The 18,586-nt window shown below is 38.6% G+C and overlaps 1 protein-coding gene across 4 annotated transcripts in view; it reads right to left on the bottom strand.

Annotated features, from left to right (window-relative positions):
• CEP162 (centrosomal protein 162) overlaps window positions 1-18,586 on the bottom strand; it is a 156,953-nt gene that overhangs the window by 25,267 nt on the left and 113,100 nt on the right. For all 4 annotated transcript variants that reach the window (XM_049695336.1, XM_033428509.2, XM_004270068.4 and 1 more), the window contains 9 exons: window positions 17,147-17,280; window positions 16,653-16,880; window positions 15,973-16,113; window positions 14,045-14,157; window positions 11,803-11,908; window positions 6,844-6,970; window positions 5,478-5,641; window positions 4,292-4,396; window positions 840-1,052 (listed from right to left, as the gene is read on the bottom strand). In XM_049695336.1, coding sequence (XP_049551293.1) covers window positions 840-1,052; window positions 4,292-4,396; window positions 5,478-5,641; window positions 6,844-6,970; window positions 11,803-11,908; window positions 14,045-14,157; window positions 15,973-16,113; window positions 16,653-16,880; window positions 17,147-17,280 — 1,331 coding nt within the window. The remainder of the gene's footprint in view (window positions 1-839; window positions 1,053-4,291; window positions 4,397-5,477; window positions 5,642-6,843; window positions 6,971-11,802; window positions 11,909-14,044; window positions 14,158-15,972; window positions 16,114-16,652; window positions 16,881-17,146; window positions 17,281-18,586) is intronic.

Raw genomic sequence — 18,586 nt, 5'->3', positions numbered from 1 at the left:
GTGTACCCTTCTCTATGCAAACTGACACACTATACTCCCTGAGAATAAATAGGGAAAGCAGTTGGGGTTACTGATATCTGTAAGAAATAGCACATTGTCAACTTTCTAACATCAATTTAGAAATCTCGTAGGAGTAATAAGTCAGCTTAGAATCTGCATATTGGAGCTTTATTATTATTATTATTAACAAAATAACCTAATAGTCTACTCTGTGGAGGGAGGCACGAAAGAGCTTTGTTCATTCAATCACTGAATGTATTTATTGCGCTACAACTGCATGCCAGGCACCGTTCCAGATCCTAGAGATAAATTCAGCTCCTGCCTTCAGACAGTCCACAGCCCAGTGAGCTGAGTGACATGGCAAATTTCAATGTCCTATGATAACTGCGATAACGGGCCTATGAACACGGCGCAGAGGGGCACCTGGGTGTGTCTGGAGGCCTGAGGGAAGGGAGGAGGGAAGATGGCACAGAGGGAGCACATTCAAGTTCAGCTTTGAGGGATGTGTGTAAATTTGGGGATAAGTGGAAGCAGGGGTATTTTGGAAGTAGGAAGAGCACATGCGAAGGCAACTGAAATGCTTGGTGTGCACTGGGAATCAGAAATGAAAGGAGGAAGTGGCTGGAAGTGAGCAGGGGCAGGAGAGGGGGGTGGGATAGGGACTGGAAAAAGGGAAAAGTTAGGTACGTTTAGATAGATTAGAAGGGGGGTGGGGTTGGAATTCATTCCTCTATTTGGTCTCTGCCCTCCAAAGACATACTCTTCAGTCTCATTCTAAGAAGCCCCCAGCCCCCATGGTACACCTCTGAGCCCCATCTCCATGGCTACCTGGCACTTACCTTCATTTTCTGAAACTGCTGTTCCATGGTCCGAAGGCTTTTCTTTGCTTCTTCATCTTTGCCCTCCAGGTCAGCTTCTAGTTTTTTTATCCTTTTTTCCATAAATTCCACTGTATTTCTATCCACTGTATCACCAGCTGCTGATGCAGCCAATATTAAAGCAGGCAAAGAATTGGGATATCGTCTCTTTAGAATTCCTTCCATTTCCTTAACCTATTAAAATATTTTTGTATGTTAAGGTCACAAATATATTAAAATTAAGCAGCTTAATGTAAAAATTTAGATTATGCTCTATCAGTCATGTCTAGGTTTCAAAGAGATGTTCATATCACATCTCAAGACTGAATCAAATGCACAGCAGCACAAATTAATTTCAAATTTTATATCCTGATTAAAACACACTATAGTATAATGTCTAATCTAATACTGGTTAATTTACAGAAATCCTCTTATGTTTATTTGAAATAGATCTTGGGTCTTCCTATTATACTAGTAACAACCAATCTTTGTGAGGACAAAGCTCTTTCCCCCTCCCTTTTTTCTAGACACCCCTCAGATAAGTGTTTATACTGTCTACTGATTGAAAAATTACTTATCTGCACATGAATGTGCAAAGTTTTTATAATAAACATACAGCTTCCTAAGTGCCTGCCCCTGCCTGCAACCATCTCCCCGCTACCCCAGTCCTCCTCCAAATAAAGTTTAATCTACTTTAAAATGACTTCTTTCAATCAGGAAGCAAAGATTAGATGACATTTAATGAAGTCCTCATAAAAACAACTTTTCATTTAGTCTATTAAAAACAATAACATACTACACAGTCTTTCTGTAAGGAAAAACTGCACCTGGGTCCACAGAAATTAGAGCTTGGTATTATATACACATACGTGTGTATACCTCCTTTTGTTTAAGGTGTTATGTTAAGATACTTTGAAAAACATAGAGTAAGAGACTAAAACTTCGTTGAACAGTCTTCTAACCCCCGAGTATGCAATAAAATAAATAAAATAGCACCTAAGAGGTGGTCTAGTGCAGAGGTTAGAGCGTGTCTGGAGTTAAGACTGTGTTAGCAGCGTGTCAACTCCTCAATCTATATATCTCTTTCGCCTCATCGGTAAAATGGGGAGGTAACAATACTGATTTCATGGTGTTCATATATTTAAGTGAGGATCAGATGACATTTATCTTGGTGAAGTGCTTAGCCGAGTGCCCAGCATGTGGTGAGGGCCTGATAATGGTTTTTACTATATATGATCTGGTCCCAAAAACTACCTTTCCTAAGGCAAGATGGGTTGCTCAAAATCCTGTTTATAGACTGAATATTGTTCCTAGTAGGTACTTAAGGGTCACATCGTTTGCAAAGTTAACAGCAAATATTTCCATTCCTGAAGACTGCTTGCACATTCATAGATATACCATGAAGTGGAATACATCCAGATACAAAAATGGATCATTTCATCTATAAACTTTTTCATTTTGCTTCCCCTGGTATTAAAAATCTAGATTAGATGTAAGCATATAAAGGTATATATATCACACACACACACACACACACACACAGAGACACGATGTATATTAAAAAGAGACTAGATTTTTAAAAATGAATTTGTTTTAACATATTTACAATTAACATATTAATTAAAAATGCTAAACAATATTTTCAATCTGACTTTGATATCTTGCAAAGTATACTACATTTTTGGCAGAAAATTAATTTTATTTCTATCTTCTTTCATTTTGCTTTTGAATTTATTCTTTGGTCTCTGATACCAGTGTGGCTCTTGTTGTTGTTGTTTTTTAAATCTCACTGGAAATTAAACTATGGAATATTCCGTTAAATAAAAGCATGAATGAACACACATAATTGGAAATTTTCACTATAACATGCATATAAATTAGCCCCACTTTTACTTATGTGCTATTTAGAAAAAAAGATGTTTTATTCTACAATTAATCTATTTCAGGATATGGCTCAAACTGATTCTGAATATATTGTGATATACCTTGATTATAAAATATGTATTAAGATTTAAAATTATTAGGATAGAAATGTTCTGTTCAAGGGAACAGAACAAGATCTGAAATGTATGTGAGCAAACTATACAAAATATTAACAATATTTTAGAAAGATATAATCTAAGACAGTAAACCAATAAATTTTTAATGAAAGTGTTAGTAAAAGAGGGAGGTTACTTTGATAAAACGTTATATTTCTGATCCATATGGATCACCGTTTCAAAGAAATTTCAAAATCTCTTTACTCTCATACGTTCACTTCTACATTATTCTCTTAAAATAAAATCATCTAGTGGAGAAGTGGTTCCTTTGTTCTTTCCTCTCTCACAATTCTGGATAGCTTCTTCTACATAGGCTAATCTTAGTCTTAGGCACTGGAAAAAAAAAAAAAAAAAGCCAAGCGACCTAGACTATAGTTATTTCAGAATATTTCTCGCTCTTCAAACCACTTCAGTCCTGTTCCTTTCCTGGCCACTAAACCAAACTACCAAATCATACCTTTTAATATATCAGGTCCTGTAAAGTAACAAAGTTAATTTTTTGCTTAGTTTTCCTCCTTCTCATAAAACTGGGATGATATGCAGCCCAGTGATGACCTCACAATCTCAGGTTTGTGATGGAATAATATCTGTATGTCTAAGGGTCATGACTTGACTACAGGATCATGTTCTCTTATGAACAGGACTGGAAATTCTAATTTTGTTTTAATATTTAGTTATGAATACAAATACTACGTTATAGAAGGCTTTAAAAACATAAGGTACAATTAATATTCCAGCCTACAAAACAACTATTTCAATGAAAAAAAACCTTTATCCTAGTAAGTGTTACTACATGGGTTTTGAAAAAAGTCTTCCAGCCACAATGACCATGAAATGAGTATTTCTAAGCCTAACCAGTGAGCCAGAGCTCAAAATTATGGCCAGCTCTCTGGGAGGGGATGTTCGGTTTCCAGGGTGTTCTGCTGGACTTCCCTAGCGCTACTAACATGTTCCCAACTGGAGGGTCTCCTTCTGTGCCCTCCTCTCTCACCTGGTTTCAGGGATCCTAGCTCTACAGGTGATCAGGAGAAGGGATCCTAGCTCTACACCCAGAGTGGCAAAGTTCTGTTTCCTTCTTCCTGGATGTCAAATAGAGCTGGGATGCAAATAACCTTTCATCAATAGGTCTACCACCTAATGAGACACACTACTCTTAAAAATTCTTTATGCAGAAAGCCACAGAGTACATAAAATGATGTTGTTTACTGTGTTTTTATTGTTACTTTAAATACTGTATTCAAAGTTTAATGCAGAGGCAGTTCTGTATTAAAATGAATGAATAAACCCAAAAATTTCCAGGTTGACTACATCCTGTAGGAACTCCTGAAACAAAAGAGAAAACAAAAATGCTCTGTATATAAAATATCTTAATGAAAATTTACCCTGAACACGTACTTGTCGCTCTAGATCCTGAATTTTTTTGGCATCAGTTGCTTTTTCTTTTAAACGTATCTTCTGCTGGATGGATGGATTTCCAGATTCAGCTTTCAGTTTCTCAACCTACCAAAAAGGAAAGACCATGTTAAGAAGCATATTTAAAACACAGCAGAGAAACACCAAGAGGGAAGCGTAATGGCAGTTCATTAATTCACTTATTAGATCCCAGATAGGGCACTGAGCTGGAGATATGGAGAGCAAACAAGACAAGCCAGTTCCCTGCTTTCATGGTGCTTAGATCTTAATGGAAGGAGACAGTTGAAAAGCTAATAAACAAAATCATTAAGTAAATTAAATAACTTCAGAGAGTGACAAGTACTATGAAGAAAATAAACTCAAGGAATGAGAAGAAAGAGTCAGAGGAGGTGAGACTGGTAGCTACATTAGATTAAGAGGTCAGGAAGATCTTTCTGGGAAGTAGAAAGCGGAGCTGAGACTTGAACAAGGAGTGAGACACAGGAAGAAGCTAGGTCAGGGCACACTCTAGGCCAAAGCAACAAGTGGAACGAGCTCGGCATGTTCAAGAACCAGAGGGAGGCCCGTGTGGTTGGGAGGAGAGTGACCGGGAAGTGCAGTATGGATGGGGCTGGAGAGACAGGCAGGGTTCAGACCACATGGGGACCTCACAGGCTGTGCTAAGGAGCTTGGATTTACAGTTGCCCCTTGGTAACCATGGAGCACCGGTTCCCAGACCCCTGCAGATAATAAGATCCGGGCATGCCGAAGCCCCAGGGATGCTCAAGTCCCTTGTATAAAATGGTGTAGTATTTGCCTATAACTCCCATATACTTTAAATCATCTCTAGATTACTTATAATACCTAAAACAATGTAATAAATGCTATGAAAACAGCTGCCAGTGAACAGCAAATTCAAGTTCTGCTTTTTGAAACTCTGTTTTTCTTCCAAATATTTTCAATCCACAGTTGGTTGAATCTGCTGGATAGGGAACTTATGGATACAGATGGCTGACTGTATTCTCAGGCTAATCTAAAATAGACTACACAAATAAACACAAACCAAAGTCAAACTGGCCATTTTAATGAACAGAATTTTGAGTATACTGATTTGATGACACAAAGCTATGAAGGAGTGTTGAAGATAATAGAGTTCATCTATAGAAATACATTCTGAAATGATCATTACCTCAAGTTTCAGCTTCTCAATTTCTTCATTTGCTTCTTTAAGCCGAACTGCATCTTTATCCAGAAGTTCCTGATTTTCGGCGTACCACTGTAATCTTTTTTGCAGGCGACTTATTTCTTGTTTATGTGTTTCTTCTAAAATTTTTATTTCATATAATTTTTCACCTATAAGATAAAGTAATACAATAACTCCACTGTAACTTTTCAAAATATGGAAATAAACTACATTGAAAGATTTTAAATGAAAACCAATGTCTCTCTAATGAAAGCATTAAGAAAAAAATAAAGAGGCCAAAAACAACTAATGTACGTAAGTCTGTGTCTAGTTTAGTGTATTAGTAAAGGAGGATGAAGACTGTGTTGAGTCCAAATCCTCAAACTTGTAGCAAAGTTGGCATATAGAAATTTTTGATAAATCACTTGTTTTCCCACTGACTTTCATTATAAAAGTAAAGTCTTTTCTATGAAAATAAATGTTGGATTCAGGAGATAATAAAAATGAAGAATTCCTATAATTATATTAAAAAGTAACAATGGCAAACATTATTTAATACAACAAACATATGATGGGAACTATTGTTGTTATTCTATTTTACAGATGAAGAAAGTCAATTTCTTACAAACAGTAAGTGGATTTTACTATACACATCTTACACTGAAGATCATAATATCGCAGAGGAAAGATCCTTACTTTGGCAAACAAGGGGTTCTCTGATGAACCTTTCTAGCCCTGTGTTCTGCCGTCCTAAGCCGCAATCCCCAGGTGTATCCAAAAACACGCTAATGAAACACCCTTGAGCGGCCCCCTCCACTCGTTTACTCCTGAATCTCTCCATCTGTCAGGACCCTCAAATGCCATTCCTCTCTGAAACCCTTATTAGCACCCTCATGTTTATTTCTAATTTTTTTAATATTAAACTTTCTTATCTTACTCTCCTTCTGTGTTCTTATCTTACTCTCCTGTGTTTTCCCTGGTGGGGTATACCATATCCATCCTTGTGTTCCTACAAACATAGTTTCTACAAACATTTGTTCATTCGGTAAATATTTGAGAGCTTATGTTTCAGACCCAGGTACAAAAAGGGAGACCGTGCCCTGGAAAGTCACAGTTTAGCTGGGATGACTGTAAACAACTAAGCTTACTATGCCATGAATTCAAAACAATCTGTGACTTTCTTTGGTCTCGCAATTATTGCTGCTAAAACCAATCAAATGCACATACCTATTAACTAATTTTTTTAAGTTTCTAAAATTACAATACACTTCAAGGAATAGCATTTTAATTATACTAGCCAATTGCTATTACTTAACTCAAGATTCGAACAGTTAGGAGTATAAAGGTAAACCATTTCAGCTCAGACTTTTACCTGTGGCATAAGCAATCTGGTCTTTGGCTTGGTCTCTCTCTTTCTTTACTTTTTCCAAGTCTACTTCAAGAGCCTGTTTGTCCTGCTTCAGTCTTTTGATGTCTTCCAATAAACTGTTTTTTTCTTTCTTGATATTCATAAAAATACAAAAGCAAATTATTTCCAACCACAATAAACTGTGGTAGAGTCTCCTTCACCCACGTCATCATAAACACTGCTAACTATTTTTCTAAATTTTAGCTTGATCTCATCACCATTCCCCTCCAAACGATCACGAGCTCCCCAGAGCCTACTAGAATCAGTTCTAATCACGTAACTCAACACAGCTTCCAAGCCCTTCCACTCTGCCGTTCTCACTTCTCGGTTACTCCAATACCCTTCTAACCAGTCTGCCTCTTCCACTCTCAGCACCTAGTCTTTTCTCCTCACAGCAGCCAGAGGAACTGTCTTCAAGAGTCAGTTAATGTCAGTCTTCTGTCTGAAGCTCTCTGGTGGCTCCCACCCCTCTTGGGGGAAGCCGACAGTTCTTACCATGACCTTCAGTGTCACAGAACCCAGTCGTGCCCGCTCCTCTGACGCACCTCCTGCAAATCTCCCCCTCGCGTTCCACGCCAGCTGCAGAGACCTCCTGGCTGTTCTCTGAACCCGCCCAGCACGTTCCAACCCCACGGTGTTTTTGCACTTACTGTCTCCTCTGCCCTCACACAGCCAGGTGGTTCGTTCCTTCACTTTATCAGGATTTCTGTTCAAACGAGGCCCCAGGAAGGCCTTCCCTGATCATTCTAAAACGGCAACCCTCATCCTGGCCCCCAGGGGTGCTGCTATTTTTTCTTCTCACACACTCATCACCGCCTGACATAGACGTTTACTTGAAAGCAGAACTTGACTTTGCTCATCCCTATATCACAAATGCAAAAAAATGCTTGGCACATTTTTAAAAAAGTTAAATTCTCCATGTGTTCATATGCCGCACTCTCTCAACTGCCCTCATTCCTCGCCTTGCCAAAGTCATACTTATCCTTCAGAGCACAGTTCAAATGAGGCTATTCCTGATAATACCTGCCCCGGCATTACCACAAACTTTCAGTGTACCTCTAGCACAGCATTTACTACTTTGTTTCATACAACACTTATTTGCATACAAGCGTTTTCTCTTTGTTAGGCTGAGAGCTCTTTGGGGACCAAGACTGATTTTACTGCTTGCTTTCTGGCACCAAGCACATGGCAGGTACTCAGTAAATGTATACTGAGCTGAACTCATACCTGCTGAACAAACTCCTGGGGCACAGTTGGTATATTTTACTTTCAAAATGAAAATTCTTAGAAACTTTCTATCACCCTACCTTAGAATCTAAAATACAGTCTTATGAAGAAAATAAAGCCATTCATAAGGGCTTGAATAATCGTGGTTCTAGCTGTATCATTTCGTTGTTTAATCTTCTGTGCGATCTTCTGTGGGTGTCTTTTCAGGAGAGCATTGAATTTCTACAAGAACCCACCGTGTGGACACTCAGAGGCCTCTGCCTGTCTCTCCGACCTTTTCTTCCATCACTCTTGTCCTTACTCACCCACTTCTGCCTCAGGTGCCCCTGTATCTGGAAGGTACCAAGCCCAACCCTGACTCGGCCTGTGCTTGCCCCTGGCTGGAAGGCTCGGTCTTTGCACAGTGAGCTGCTGCTTCTCCTCCATTCTCGATGCAGACACCACTTTCTCAGAGAGCACCTCCTTGCCCACACGGCTGACAGCTGCCTTACCCCTGCCCTGCCTACCGTTAGTCTCTATTCTTATTTTCCTCAAAGAACTTACCTCTATTTGTAACTATTTCTTGTTCACTTATTATCTGTCTTCCCTGGTAGAATATAGGTTCCTAGTGAGCAAGGCCCATGTCTGTCTTGTTTACCTACTCTTTTTCCAACTCCAGGACGATTGCCTGACTGACTGGCCGAACTGCAGTCAGCCTCATCCTCCTCTCCACCCTGGGAATCTAGAAGGACAGGGCTCAGGACCTTCGCTTTTAGTATGTGTCCATCCATAGTTTACAAAACAACAATTCACATTTTAAGACTACACTAACTGGTATTAATTTTTAAGGTACAAATGAGACTATACGTAAGTAGGTTTGATATGAGTATTGTATTACAGATTTATCTCAGTATGAATTTTTTGCTCTTAAACTATTTAAACTCAGAAAACCAAAGTGAATGAAAGTTAACGCATGACATTCCATCTTTCAATATTTGCACAAATAAACACAACCCTAAGTAATTTTTATCTTTAACACTTCTTTTTTTGATTTCTTTTTTTTTTAATCTTTTTTGTTTTTTTGGCTGTGTTGGGTCTTCATTGCTGCGCGCAGGCTTTCTCTAGTTGCAGCGAGAAGGAGCTACTCTTCGTTGCAGTGCACCCGCTTCTCCTTGCGGTGGCTTCTCTTGTTGCAGAACATGGGCTCTAGGCGCGTGGGCTTCAGTAGTTGTGGCGCACTGGCTTAGCTGTTCCACAGCATGTGGGATCTTCCCGGACCAGGGATAGAACCCGTGTCCCCTGCAGTGGCAGGTGGATTTTTAACTGCTGCGCCACCAGGGAAGTCCCTTTCTGATTTCTTTTAAGGTGTTCCCTGCCTTTGGTACTTTCACCATGATGGGTTTAGATGTAGATTTTAAATTACGTATCCTGCGTAGGACTCACTGTATTTCCTGAATTTGAGAATTCATCTCTTTTATTAATTTCTAGACAATTCTTAGCCATTACTTTTAAAAAAATTTAATTACATACTAGAGTATCTCACATCTCTGATATTTTTCATTTCTCTATTTTTTGTGTTTCACTCTAAGCTCCTTAGATCTATCTTCTAGTTTACCAATTTCTTCTTAGTTATGTATGATCTATTTAATTTTTCTACTTATTCTGTTTATTTTTCTCTGAATTTGCCTAGTCTGTTTTGTTCTTTCCTCACACTGAATTTCTCACTTATTTTGTATATTGAATCATTTAAAGTCTATTTATTTCATAGTCTACTCAGTAATTTGATTGGGGTTCTAATCCTGCTGTTTATTAAACCATCCCATGCCTGCTCCCGGTGGGTTGTTTCCCCGGGTTTTGTAATTCTGCATTCTGGGCGTACCGTCAGCAGGATTTTATCTGAAGGAATACCATGTGAGCTGGGTTAAGGATGGATACCTCTAAGAGTGTTTTGCATGTGTTTCTTAAGACACACTTAAGATGATCACTAACTCAGGACCACCTTTTATGCTATTTTCCTTTTCCAGTTTGAGTATGACCAAACCTTGAAAGTAGTGTCAATTCAAATACTAAAACACAAATGAAGGCAGTAGGGATGACATTTATACTGAACAACTAGTAAGACACTGAGCAGAGATTTTTTTCCCCCCTCTCTATAAAGAAATCAAGTTAAGACAGATAAGCTTTCTTGATATCTCAGCCCCTTCTGAAGGTGGGTGGATTTTTTCATGGACCACTGTTTTACTGAAGGATGTGGCCCTTTGAAATCCTGGGGTCCTATCTCTACTTTGTTGTTAAAGCTCAAGGCTCGTGGTTACTGAACTGGTAGCCTAGGAGCAATGTTTACTGCTAGGTTCCCTGTTCATTTCTGACCCCTAGAGATTCCCCTTACTTTCTTGAGAGCTGGGTTATGCATTTACAAGATGTTTCTTATATTTTAGCCAGCACTTTCCAGTGATTTCAGTGGCAGTTTTAGTTTCCCGTTTGTCAGAAAAAAGTGTGTTCAAAGTAGCACTTTTAAAAGGTCACTAATAACAGCCTTCAAATGAAGCTAATGCTGTGCTTGAAACCTTACCATGTTTTCCCAAGTCTTCATAAACTTCAGCAATGTTAATTGCTCTCCTAACTTGCTAGTTTTTGAGGCCCACTGATAAGTGCGGGTGTCCAATCATTTATTCCTTCTTTCTACTTATCTGCCTACCTATCTAATCATTCTGTACATACATGCATCTTAAGAAAGTTCTCTAATGGATTCATATTTGAAGATGTATTTTACATACAAGTCTGTTAAGCATCAATTATTGAACTAAGGCATGTTTAAAGTGCTATATAACTTAACTTTATATAATAAATTTCTAATTAAAAAGTGATATGTAATTGGAATTTTTCTAATTTACATAATCATTCAAATAGACTGGAAGGACTTTTTAGTTTAGTGCTGTGGTTCTTAATGGGAGGGAGTGGGGAGAGTTGACTGCCCTCCCACAGGAGATGTCTGGAAACGTGGCAGTGCTTTTGAGTGTTGCAGCGACTGGTGGGTGCTATGAGCATAGTTCCTGGCGACAGGAGTGATAAAAATCATGCAATGCCTAGAACTGTTCTGCTTAAGACAGAATTAATCTGCCCTAAATTCCCAAACTTCTCCTATTGATAAATACTGCTTTAGAAAATTCTAGGCCATATTCTTTATAACAATTCAATACAAATAAAGAAAAAAGTTATACAGTAGCTATTGCATTTCACCTCTGTGTTAGGCACATCAGACACACATATTTGCAGATATAGCCTCTGGCCCCTAGAACTGCACAGTCCACTTGGGAAGACAGAGGAAAAGCCAGCTAACTTGTTAAGGTGAATGATTATCTTCAAATTATTTTCCTATTTTAGCTGTACATTTCCAATGAGGAATTTGAAGTTAGGTATACATGCCCTAAATAAGGTTATGTGTCCAACCATGGCTCCACGTGAAAAATGCCTGATGAGAGGTTGGATTATAAAGAGGATGCCACCTAAAACCAGCATCACATTGTCTCCTCTATAGTAAGGTCACATGTGTCCCAGTGCTAACCTTAGATATTTCCTAATTTTTAATTGGTATGAAATTTATAAGCAGAGTTTATTTTTTCATAAATTACAAAAGCAGATTTTTTTTTTACACATGTAGAGATTTTTATAACAATCTTTCCTATTGCTAATGGTTAAAATCCTTATGCAACTTACCTGTGCCACCCGTAGTTCTGCTAACAGATCTGTAAAATTCTCGTTTCTGGTGGGCTCTGAATCTTCAACTACTTGAGACAGGAAACGACTTTTATGCATCTGTTCTCTGATTTATTTTGAAAATAAAAAAAAATATATTTTTTACAAGGTACTCCTTTCAATACAAAATATTCAATTCTTAAAAATTAAAAACACTTTGCACGTTGAAACTATGTGAGTCACTGAAGAGAAAGTTTATTTAAACTAAAGATTACAATACTAAAATACTAAAAGAGAAGTATACTTCATGTGAAATTTTTATGTATAATCTAAAAGAACCAAAACCCTAAGAGTACTGGTTTATTTGTAATATAAAAATATTTCCTGCCAATTCTCAGAAAAAAAAAAAAATCAATCGCCCGGAAAGACTTGCTGTATTTCCCCTGTGGTGTTCTGTACTCCTTGTCACATCATTCTAGACTCCTGAGAAACACAAATTGCCAATCATACCCATGGAAACTAACAAACAAAAACAAACACAGTCTACTACTGGTACCTTAGAATCAATTTTTCTGTTTTTTTCCAGAGATATTATACAAGTTTAGGAGTACACATATGATTACCTAACCCTACTTTCTAGAGAAACCATTTATTCCATTGTGAAAATTCATTCAGAGCTTCAGGTTTGGATCTTGGAATAGATCTTCTCTCTTAAAAGCCAGGCAACAGGGCTTCCCTGGTGGTGCAGTGGTTGAGAGTCCGCCTGCCAATGCAGGGGACACGGCGGGTTCGTGCCCTGATCCGGGAAGATCCCACATGCCGCGGAGCAGCTGGGCCCGTGAGCCAGGGCTGCTGAGCCTGCGCGTCCGGAGCCTGTGCTCCGCAACGGGAGAGGCCACAGCAGTGAGAGGTCCGCATACCACAAAAAAAAAAAAAAAAAAAAAGCCAGGCAACATTATCAGATATGAAATTTTAAAATACTTTATTGAAGCATCTGGGAAGAAAGCAGATGTAAATGCCTTCATGCCTCAGAACTGTGCAGATTATCAGCCTTGGCTTGGGGTCACACTTACCAGGAGAAAGGGGCATTTTCCCCTTCCTAATTTACACAAAAGTGCCCTCACTAGCCAACCTGTGTACTTTCCAGCTTTGTCTGCTACAAGATATGCTTTTTTCTATTTTGCAAGAAAGATGAATGTGAGCTAACAGCAGCCCTGCCTCACATGCCCTAAGTTACCTTACAAAAAAAATGGAAGAAGTATGTAAATAAATAAAACATACATGACATTCAGAGTCAAAGAAATTTCTTCTGATAGCGGTCCTATCTGAGGTTTTAGGTGTTTAGGTGAAATGATGCATAGCTGGCAGTCATTTCCCAAAAGAAGACAGTACCCTAGCTTGCCCACATGTGTTGGTTCAGCTCTTTCACTTAGTGTGTTAAAGACGGATGTGGTAACATCCCAAAGGCCATATAGTCTGAAGTATGATTGATTCTTAAGTGGGTGCTGGTGCCCCGTCAGCCTGCCACGGTGAGCGCTGGTTGTAATAACTCGCAGGTTCTCCTTCTCTGGAGAAATGCCCTTGCCAAATAGCAACCCCTGACCCCTGGCCCAGAGGATACCCCCACTCGCTCCCTGGGGCCCACCTCAGCCAGGGACTGGCTGCCTTGGGGGGTACAAAAGGTTGCCCCCCACGTGCCTCAAGTAGGGGCCAACTCTGCAATGCAATGTGTTCTCCTGAGCCTCCTGGCGAGAGCAGAATGAAGCCAGCCTCCAGCCGAGACCACATTCTTACTTGCTTGCCCTCCTGCTACCCGCCCCCATCTCGCTTCTCTGGCTCCCCATCTCCTGAGACTAATCCTCCGGGAGATCACCTCCACGACGATCCCCACCTCAGGCTCTACTTGTATGGAACCTGACCTAAGACAGTAAATAATACTGTATTTTCTCTTTACTATTATTACTAACAGCATTATTACTAAGATGTATTACCCAAGTATCTCAGGCTTAAAAGGAATATTCAGTTTCCTGAAATAGATGTCAAACTCAAATACGAATATACTGAAAATACTGAAAGTATGTACTAGTCATCTAATATCAAAGGAAAATCCACTAAATATTAAAAATACAAAAGTTACAGAACTGTAAATCAGTGTACAATTTTTAAAAATTTCTAAGTATCCTAAATGTTTTATTAATATAACAATAAAATGCTTAGAAATAGTCCAAGTATATTTGATTTTAAGAATTTTAAAAGGACTTACTTTAAGGCAGCTAACTCGCTGAATAAACTTTGGTTTTCCTTGAACATTCGCTCCTCATTTTTCTTGTTTTGTTCTTGGAGATCTTTCACTTGATTATACAATTTTTCGTTTTCCTTTTTATACACGGGAAATTATGTTTTAGTTAAAAATCAGTAGTGCTTACATAAGTGTATCTGCTTCTAAAAGATACATCCTTTAAACATTTTTAATAGCTTTTAAATTTCTTCAGTTTTTGAGTAAGCAAAATCTTTTTCAAACTCTTTGATTTGTCTCAGAAGAAAATCTGTTACCTGAAAACAATTCTTTCTAAAATGATCAAAACGCTTACTTGAAAAAAAAGTTGCAAAAAAATTCCCAAAGCCAAAGAGCCTGTCAGTATAATGTACCGCATTTCACAGGAGTAAATGGGGGAGAGACTGCAGGAATAACCACATCCTGACTTCAGGCACCAGGGATGGAAAGGCCAGTGGGACTGTTTGCACCTTCTTTTTTCCTATTTTTGGCCCGTCTTTCTGCCGTGAGGTAATTGGATGTACCCACGGTGGGTATCCATGTTTGTTTCTGGAAATTTCTGTGAGCAGGGAGTTAGAGACTGGGTGTTTGTGGAAGATCAGGACAGAGCAGAGCAGAGACTAGACCCAGTACAGCACCTGACTTGAGCTGAAGGGGGACTCAAACAGTGAGATCAGGGGGAGAAAGTACCCATCTGTGCTTAGATGCTCTGGCTTAGTAACCTCTTTAAAATCAAGAATCTGATGAAAACCACGGACCTCTGAGGATCTAATGAAAACTATGAACTGTCTCACCACGTCTGGCCTAGTGCCTGGCACACAGTCTGTGCTTGATTATCTGCAGAATTAATGAAACTCCGAAAAATACATACATACACAGACACATAAATTTTGTATTATCTTTGTGAGAGTGGGTGGTTGGCATACTCAAAGGTCTGTGAAATCCTCCTTAAAACCCATGTCCTATACAGCAAGCTCAGAATGGCAGGAAGGGTTTTTGGACGGTTCTCACTAACTCTATGGTGGGGTGTCCTGCAAAATCAGTACAATTTCATTTACAGCAAAAGCTGTAGTCTCTGATGTGGTGATGCTTTCTCTGGATGTCCCTGGAATGAAAATGCTGGTTATCGGTAGGCTGGATGCTTAGGCTATTGTTGTCACAAAAGAAAAAGGTAATGAGACAGAAGAAGAAGGGGAGGGAAGTTAAGAAAAAGGAGTGATGGGAAAGAAACTAAGACAAGTCTCATTCTGGGGATCACCAAACCTGCCCTGGCTGACTGTCAGGTCAACACCACCAACACTCCATCATCCCAGAGAACAAATGTATGGCTTCTATAGGACACACACATTTTCTCCCATTTAATTCAATTGTTTTTCACTCTCAGGGCATTGGCAATTGATTTCAGATTTATATTTCTCAATATAATCTCAAAACTAGCCAATATTATCTACTGAAAAAATTACAGAAAATTAAAGAAAAAGAGGACAGTTTCTAAGGAAATATGGCTATTACAATTAGTAACAGGCAACAGGCAGTAACTGGTTACTGCGTGGAAGGCACGAAGTGGTTGATCTGTACTGTCTTATTTTAATTTCACAACCACCTTATGAGACAGGTACTATTATCCTCATTCCCACTTCACAGATGAGGAAACTGGCTGAGAGGTGAAATGATCTGCCTAAGGCTGCACAGCAGGTAGTGAAGCAAAGTCTAAAACCAGATTTTTTGAATCCAGAGCCCATGCCCTTCACCACTTTAATTCTGCCCATGAGAAATGTACAGACTAGTCAAATTATTACTTCCTTGCATTGCCAGAATTCCCATTACCTGTTAAATGGACACAAATATTTTTAAATGCCTTATTTTTATAATCAAAGAATCTCAAGACAAACTCACTATGTGCTGAAGAGCCATACCTGTTGATATCCTTGCAGAAGTGTCTCTTGTTCTTGTATTTCTTTTTGGATTTGCTTCAATTTTTCTTCAGTGACAGGATCAGCTGTTTCTCCAAAATGCAACCACCTTTGTTTTTTGTTTGATTCTTCAAAGCCACTTAACTTTGAGAACATGCAGGTATTGTTTTGTTTGGAGAAGGAAATGATACAGTGAGCAGTGAGGGAGAATAACAGAAAATTCAAGGTACATAAACCTAAGACTGCCTTATAACCACAGTGGAATGATCGTAACACCAACTACAGTTAAACCACTTCAGTGTGCTTCGTGCTGATAGTTCTGAGGATGGAAGTAACTCAGAAATGCTACACAGTGTCACTTTCTGAACCTAGACCTTCCATAGCTTTCTTTCTGAAACTCTGTCTTCCGTGAAGGTCACAGCGAACCAAGGGATTTGTTTTCAGAAAGGACTGCTAACAAGAAAACTATCAAAATGAGCCAATTTCAATTTCAATTTCCCCCCCAGGGGTTCCATGTAGGCTCTTCTGTAAGGAGGCACTCTCAGGAACCATGTTCATGTTTTATACAGCAAATATATCAAGTGAAGCAGCCCCAGCGACAAGCAAATGACAATGCATTTAGCGGGGAGTACCAGTTCTTTTTTAATTAAATAAAAGGAGAAGTAGGACAATGTGTCTAGTACCTTGGCTTGTAGAATATAATTGTCTTGATTCAGCCTGAAGAGTTCCTTTTCCTGTTGTCTCTTTAGTTCCTCCACCTTGTTTTCCAGCTCTCTCTCCTTTTCTGAGAATGTGACTTTAATCTGCTCAATTAGGGCTTGGGCACCCCTCCATTTTTCCTCTGCTTCCTGAACCCTTTTAAACATAATCAATTCTGTCTCCTTGTTCCCACCATGGTATCCTGAAGAATCCTTTAAAGGAAAAGCATTACTTCATTATGTAGAGTTATACTATTAGGTTTGAACACAGGTGGTTAGGGGGAAAAAACCCACAAAGAATAAAAATGACATGGTTAACAATGTTCTACTGTATAAGAAGATCAATAAATTCTTGCGTGACAAGAATATCAGGCAACATAAAAGAAATTACATATATTTCATTATTTATAATTTACTTTCAATATATAATTACAGAACATAAAAACATTATGAATATTATTTTGAAATCCAATACCTACATTCTGAACCTGAGCACAGGAATCTGCTTCTGTAGGGCCTTCAGACTCCTTAGGAGTAGCCAGGCAACTTTCCGTTTGGGGTGCTGCTCTACCCAAAGCTGCAGGCCTGATGAGTCTCGTTCCAGATAAGATTTCTGAAGATTGTAAGCAATGGATAAAAGCACCACAAATACAAACTAAGTTGAGTGTGTATTCAGCAATTATGTAACAAATAAGTACTAATACAATGAGAACACTAAGACAAACGAGGATCACGAAGCAGGCTGACACCTGCAACGCATCTGTTCCACTGCACTCCGAACTCCTGCCCGTAATCCTGCTCATTCTGCTCAATTTGACACAGAAGGGTAATGACACAAGATTCACGTCAAATGACAGCTGGAGCTGAATAAACGTGAGGAGAATGTAGATTGGGATAATTTCAGGTTTTATTATTTTTCAATAATTATTCTGTCAAATGTTCACAGCAGTAACAAATAAAAATATCTAAACAATGAATCAAAGAGCAGCTGATAACTTTATGAAGCATTTTACTTCAGATTAAGTGTGCTTTCAGAGCACATTTTTTATAAGTAACGTATATCAAGATATAGTATCACTGGAATAATATAGATTACATGGAAACTTTATAACAAGTAGTTTAAATCTGATTAAAAAACAAATGATAATACTGCTATAATATCCTGTTTATTAAATTAGAAAAAATGTGATTAATGTATATATATTCTGGTGAGATTTTCAGCTTTTAAAAGGTACCTCGTAAATCCTCAAACAGTGGAAATAATTCTAAGGCCAGTAAGTTATTCAGTTAATAATAAAAATAAACATTTAAGGGAAATACCTAGAGAGGTCTTGAGGCCCATGTTCAATTATTACAGATTCTGAACTGCACACTGAGTAAATATTTATTTGATTGCTTTAGATGTAAATGAAGCATTTGATATTTATATTTTTAATATAATTTTTTCAAGATGCTAACTTTTCAAATGCAGAGTTTACTTTTTCATTAAAGTGAAATACATGGTCATTAAAAGATTTGGAAAATACAGGAAAGTCAAAAGAAGAAACACGTCCCCAATAGTACCTCAGCCCGAGATATCCTTCTAATCTTTTCCGGGCACACAGGATTTTCCTTATAGAGTAGTAATCATATTTAATTGGATTGTTTGACGTGGAAGGTTTTTCTCGAGAAATGAAAGGAACTGTTTGAATCACTGTAAAAACAGGCATCAATCCTTCCAAGACACTGGAGGTGCATCAACATGGCCAACGAATGGGGTGTGATTCTGCTAGCATTGTGATTCTCCCTAGGATGTGGGGGCCAAGAGCGGCAGGTGGTTCTTGCTCAAGCTGCAGTCAGCCAGTGCTTTTATACCACAATTCTCCCTTCCTGGATTCTTAACTTTGGTTTCTCTAAGTAATTATTTTCAATAATAGTAC

This window comes from Orcinus orca, chromosome 12 (genome assembly GCF_937001465.1).
Source record: "Orcinus orca chromosome 12, mOrcOrc1.1, whole genome shotgun sequence".
Taxonomy (NCBI): Eukaryota; Metazoa; Chordata; class Mammalia; order Artiodactyla; family Delphinidae; genus Orcinus; species Orcinus orca.
The sequence above is the reverse complement of the archived record's forward strand: the minus strand, read 5'-3'. Positions and strand labels throughout refer to the sequence as shown.